Genomic DNA, 6,082 nt, shown 5'->3' on the forward strand with positions numbered 1-6,082 from the left:
TTTTTTTATTTATTTTGTTTTTTTATTATTTTTCTTTTTTTTTCTTCTTCTTCTTTTACAATGATAATATGTATTTTTTCTTGGAAGTCTCAGTACAATGGTTTACTTAAGCTTGGAAATTATAATTTTTTGGTTATTTTTGGTTTTTGAAAAATTTGAAAGAAAATATAAGAAAAGAAAATTGAAAGAAAAAATAAAAGAAAGAAAAAAAAAATTTAAAGTCAATAAATTATGTTTATATATTATTTCAAATTTATTTTATTTATTTTAATTCTTTAATATAAAAATTAAATGATTTAAAATGCATATATTTAAAAATTAAGTCATGCAATAAACCTGATCATGTAGATGCCAAGTACTAATCAATAATTACCTTCTTATTGCTTCGTTTTTCTTTGCTCAAATCGACGTTAAAATATGAGATTTTTTATTTTTATTTTAAATATAGGAGAATTTCAACAAATACGACTATAAATATATCCTAAACCCCTACGCTGACTCTTAGGCCTTGACAACAATAGAACTCCTAACGTAGTGCTGACCATCTGACCATGTCAATCGTCCGAAAACATAGTCCTCAGCCACCCGACGTCCTTTAGCTTTCAGGGTAAGGCGGAAGCTCTTCTCCTCACCATACTCCCTGAACTCCAATTTATTGGGTTTCACAGCAACTGAAATTCCAGGTGGTGCCTTGACACTCGCCGTATACGTGCCGGGAGTGCCAACATTCTTGACAGTTCTGGAAATGGTAACTGAGCCTGAGAGATTAGGAACTGTGATTGAAGGGTAGTTGAAGCCTGTGAGACTGAAGGACTTGGGGCACTTGTATGGCTTCTGTGAGAATATTTGAAGTTGGGTCTCATTGTACCCAATGGCACATAGGAAGTTGAGGTAGTCATTAACAGTGGAGTCATATACCAGTCCAGGATCCATGGCCCGGTTTGGTCTAACATGGCCTGCACCATAGCTGAATGGAGTTGCTTTAAGGTTTGATGAGTTCAGCAACGGCTCCATATTGTCATCTCGTGTTCTTGCTGCAAATGAGAAAGAATCAGAAATGTACGAAAGCCAGAATGATTCAGCATTAGACATAAAGGGTAAAACCCTAGTACCACTTGTCATGATTGCGGATTTGATAGCTGCAGGGCTCCAATCAGGGTGAAGGGTTTTGAGAAGGCCCACAATGCCAGAGATGTGAGGGCAGGACATGGATGTGCCTGATTGTGCGTTGAAAGGAATTCGACGTTTGTCAAATGTTTGATCAGTTGGCCCTATTGATTCGCTGTATGCAGCTATGATATTCACCCCTGGGGCAGTTATATCAGGCTGAAAATGAAACGAAAATTATACATAAGATCACACGTGGATGACCTCCTTGTAGAGAAGGATTGAGTGGGTGAGCAGACCTTGAGAATTTCTGGTGTAATGGTGTTGGGTCCCTTCGATGAAAAAGAGGCCATAAATGGAGCAGGCTTTATTCCCAATTGGGTCCTCACACGGGTTAGGTAAGCCATGGGGTTCCTGTTAATATGCATGATTGGCAAAATTGAGTAGTGAAGACTAAGGAGGCTAGAACTTGGACAGGAGACAACAAAAGGGACAGGGAATTACTTGGTAGAGTCGATGTAATTAAAGGCAGCTGCACCATCAGAGAAGTTGACATGGGAAGCAGGAAGGACGTGAGGGTCGGCTATGAGTTCATTTCCACTCTGCATATCATTAGCTAGAATGAACCCAACAGCGCCTGCAAGTGCAGCCTGCTGGCCCTTTTCAACTCTCGGATTTTCCCCTCGAAGGCAGACCAAGATCTTCCCCTTCACCTTCTTTGGGTTGAGGGTTCCGGGCTTACAGAGAATGCTGCATTTGTTCAAGCACATAACCATCAGGGCTTTTGATAAGAGCTACCATAGTTAAGGTGGAATTGAAAAAAAAAAAAAAAAACAAATCAGTCTAGCATAGAGTTGTTTCACTCACGCATCTTGAGCAGACGCATTGGCAGCTTTAGCATCTAAACTGCTGGTCACTGGATAGAACTTGTTTGATGGCAAGCCTTTGGTTGAGAGGCTCATGCCCTGCCCAGTAAAATAGGAGCGTGTTAGTGGGATGGAGTATGCAGTGAAAATGAGTATCGCTCACTAGCCATCACACTAACAATAACCATCTGGTGAAAATGAATATGCACAAACTTCTTCCAAACAGGGTAGCAATATCTAATTGGTTTGTGGATGTCCAATAACCATCTGCAGGTGTTCGTTCTAGATGTCCAGGAAGAGACAAGGAAAAATGGGGCCTCAACTTTGCTATAATTAATAGATAATCGTAGTGGTTAAGGTGATTAGTACCTTGAGGTGCTTTCTATTGCCAAGAGCAACGTAATTTGTGAATTCCCTGTCAATGGTACTAGCACCAACCGTTATCATCCAGGGTGATACGTTTGATACCGACGCATCCTTTGGCCCATCATTTCCAGCAGAGGAAACTACAACAATGCCCCTCTTAACAGCATGGAAAGAACCAATTGCAAGACCATCTGTGAAATAATCACTGGCGTCCCCACCAAGAGATACTGATAGAACATCAACACCATCGTGTATAGCAGCATCAAATGCAGCCATGATGTCTGCATCAAAGCACCCACCATTGTTGACTTGGGGCCAGCACACCTTGTAAGCAGCCACACGGGCTCCTGGTGACCCGCCTTTTGCGGTACCATTACCATAACCAAACACACTTGCTCCATAAACTAAGCTACCCCCAGCAGTAGATAGGGTGTGGGAGCCATGTCCCTCATGGTCGCGCGCTGAGTTGAAGGAGGAGTTGAGTGGACCAGCATGAGCAGCATAACCTTTGTTGAAGTACCTTGCTCCAATAAGCTTCCTGAAAAATTTCAGGACAATTCAAAAGAGCAATGGGTGCCTTCAGTTAAGAAACCAGGAAAATTGTTCTCTTTTGCCTAGACAACATTTTTATGGAAGAAAGAGGGAAGTATATCAGGATGATCTCAACTCTGTTAGCAACTTGTATCAAAACAAAAAACCGAGAAAGTCAGTGGGTTGCTCAGTACCATTAGGAGCCAGCATATAGTGTAGGGCGGGGCGTGGCAGGATCACACGTAAATCTCAATCATATTACTATGTTCAGTGAGGAAGAGGAACTAACTTTTGAAAATTGAGCAAACTTTCTCAATTTGCTCCTCCTATGTAGAAACATATAGATGCTCAAACAACTAGACCATGTTTTAACACAACAAAACATGCTTTAACTTTTAAATAAATTTTCAATTCTTGTCCTTTTCCATTGTTTCCAAGATGGACTACTTAGAGATCATAATATCCCCACATTCATGAACTTTATTTCAGAGCTTTTTTCTTCAAATTTGCATCATATAGGTTGAGCAAAAATAGACCTTTACCATGCACATGAAAAACTGATTTTGTGTTGGTTTTGCCTATCTCCATCATCTTGTAGGAAAATAAAACCAAAATACCAACAATGATCCTAGAAGGCAATTCACCCTTTCTCTTTTTCTTGTACTCAGGTGAGGAAGATGGGGAGGATCTCTACAAGAAGAGAATATACCTGTTGCAAGTAACAGCATTTTTGGTTTCATCCTGACATGTCCCCCGCCACTTTGATGGAACTAGTCCCATTCCCTCATCACTAAAGCTCTTTGATTCAGGCCAAACACCTAGCGCAACAAAGGCACATTCCCATTATCAAAACGTGTATCCAATGAATTTCAAGCAAAAGAGAAACAAGAGAATATGAATAGTCGTCTTTTGTTTCCACTTTTTGTTTGTGACCCTACCATTATCTATCGTTCACAGTTAAAATATCATGGCTCCAAACATCAGAAACACAAGTGATAGAGAAGAAATCTGATGATCAAGTGCTTTCTAATCATGCATTTTGCAAGAACAAAGCGGTAATGAGTACTCGCATAAATCAAATTCCGAAATTCTCAATAATGCAATAAGAGAATTTGAATTTGGATAAAGTCAAACCACAAGCCAAGCAAAATGCTATAATGGGTTGGTGAAGTTTCAAATGAATTTGAATTAAATCAAGTTCATTATCATTCTTCCTTTTTCTTCCTTTCTTCCAATGACAAAAAATGTGATCCAATATGGCCAAGTCAAATACCATAACACAAAGGATATTGATTCAGAGAAAGACCTATTGCCAAAAGCGTGTACACATCAAATCATCTTGCAAAAACTCACTGAAGAAGAAGAAGAAGAAGAAGAAGAAGAAGAAGAAGGGTTTTGCTAGTTTTCAGGAAAATGTAACCGCCAAAATGAATTTAATACTCCCATCTGTTCAGAGCAAACTACTTGAGTTCAAAAAGATGAGAAAATTCAGGAAAAAGAAGTTAAGAAGTTACCTGTGTCAAGGTTTCCGATAATTGTATCTTCACCAAACCTGGCTTTCTTCCAAATTGAATTCGGTTGAATGACTCCATTCTTTTCCAAGTCAAGGAAATGCCATGACCGGGTTGTGTGCAGTTTCCTTCCCTTGTTCAAGAAAACTGATATAACATTTGGATGCTCTGTTTTGAAAAGCAAATGCAGTTGTGCTTATTATGACAAAAATGAGAAAAAGATAAAGGGTGGAAACATGAAAACATGAAGTGGACTCCTCACTTGCAATTTCCGCTGCTTCTTCCTCTTCGAGGATTGCAGCGAAGCCATTGAGGTTCTTGTTATAGGAGTAGAACATGGCGTCCTTTGCCTTCTCATTGCTGTGTAACGTAAAAGAGACTTGATTGTGAATCCCACATGAAGAAACCAGAAATAATGCCGAAGTATAACAAAATTATGTACCTTCCCAAGAAAGATCCCAGAAAATCATAATGGGAATTTGTCACGCGATCGAGATCAACAGACGTAGGCTCTGGGCCATGCGAATGCGCTCCCAAGTAAACTATATAAGACTGCAGCACAGAAAAAAGAAGGAAACAGGAAGAGAAAAAAAAAACAAAAATGAACACCGCATATGATAAACGGTACTAGATAATATTAAGATGTCACCCTTGTACCGGGTTCATCACCATTTTTCATCACTTCTGAAACAAACAATTATTCATGTTGGTTTATATACTAATATAAAATAATATAAAAGAGAGAAAGACATGAAATGCTTGCCTTTTTGGTGGCAAAAGTGGGCATCTGTAACAGCGAAAAGAGAAGGAATGAGAGAAGTAAAGAAGGAAGCAGAGAAAGCCTCATGTCTTCTCTCTAATGGTTAACTCTCTCTGTATCTGTAGAGATGTGTAAATGGTGGCCTCTCTCCCCTGTTTTTAAATACTCTGTTTCTACCTTTTATGGGATAGACATCTTCATCTCCCTTTTTTATAACGGAAAGTGGTGGGGACTCTTCCAATTTCTAAGCAACCAACTTATGCAATTTAAGAATTGGAAATAAAAAATCTTCAGGCTTTTTAATTTAATTTAATTTATTTATTTATAATATTTACAGTTATGTGTTTCTTGGAACTGATTTTGTTTTTTCCTCATTTTGATGCCAAATTAGTGGCTTCCAAAGGTGATGATCTGAAGTTATAGCACTTGGATTTGCTAATGTGGTTTCCATAAAGGGCATCATGGAAGGGATTGAGAGGTAGAGTGACTCAAAAGAGATCATTTTTTTGATTTTTTTTTTTTAATTTTAAGGGAAAAATTGAAGCCATCTCCTTGAATCTTTGTTATCATTCAAGGCACACACTTTTGTTTTTGTAAGTTCCAATTTGATGTCACAATAGTTTTGAATTTAATTTAAGTATACGTGAGTGTAAGAAGTTGGTGGCCATCCATGTCCCATCAATTTGCACATATGACGTGCCTGTGTATTAGGGCATGGTTGGATTTTAATATTTTGATTCAAAACTTGATATTATACCATTTTAAGATTTGAAATCAACCTAAATTGATTTTTATATGGTTTGTCTGGGAAGAAGTTTTGATCATTTTATGTGAAAATCAATCAATGTCTAGTAAAGATAGATCACAATTATTTGGTTAATCTATCCTTGGATTTAGGAATGACTAAGAACGTGTGACTTGAACTTACATCCTTGGTTCTG

General features: G+C 38.3%; 1 protein-coding gene across 1 annotated transcript; it reads right to left on the reverse strand.

Annotated features, from left to right (window-relative positions):
• Nucleotides 1-356: 356 nt before the first annotated feature.
• LOC117909391 (subtilisin-like protease SBT5.4) lies at nucleotides 357-5,315 on the reverse strand. The gene is made up of 11 exons (XM_034823421.1): nucleotides 5,145-5,315; nucleotides 4,824-4,933; nucleotides 4,644-4,741; nucleotides 4,385-4,549; nucleotides 3,580-3,688; nucleotides 2,343-2,877; nucleotides 1,975-2,072; nucleotides 1,612-1,857; nucleotides 1,407-1,521; nucleotides 1,113-1,326; nucleotides 357-1,034 (listed from the first exon to the last, which is right to left on the reverse strand). Exons 1-11 carry the CDS (start codon nucleotides 5,226-5,228, stop codon nucleotides 502-504), a joined length of 2,307 nt encoding a protein of 768 aa, XP_034679312.1. The 5' UTR covers nucleotides 5,229-5,315; the 3' UTR covers nucleotides 357-501.
• Between the last annotated feature and the right edge of the window lie 767 nt (nucleotides 5,316-6,082).

Source organism: Vitis riparia, chromosome 19 (genome assembly GCF_004353265.1).
Source record: "Vitis riparia cultivar Riparia Gloire de Montpellier isolate 1030 chromosome 19, EGFV_Vit.rip_1.0, whole genome shotgun sequence".
NCBI classification, from domain to species: domain Eukaryota; kingdom Viridiplantae; phylum Streptophyta; class Magnoliopsida; order Vitales; family Vitaceae; genus Vitis; species Vitis riparia.

Bases quoted from the DNA above. Each gene is read 5' to 3' on its own strand.
- LOC117909391 (XM_034823421.1), bottom strand. From the start codon at position 5,228: ATGAGGCTTTCTCTGCTTCCTTCTTTACTTCTCTCATTCCTTCTCTTT. The intron at 3,689-4,384 runs GTAACTTCTTAA...TTGTTGCGCTAG, and splicing joins TATCGGAAACCTTGACACAG to GTGTTTGGCCTGAATCAAAG. The intron at 1,858-1,974 runs GTGAGTGAAACA...GAACAAATGCAG, and splicing joins AATGCGTCTGCTCAAGATGC to CATTCTCTGTAAGCCCGGAA.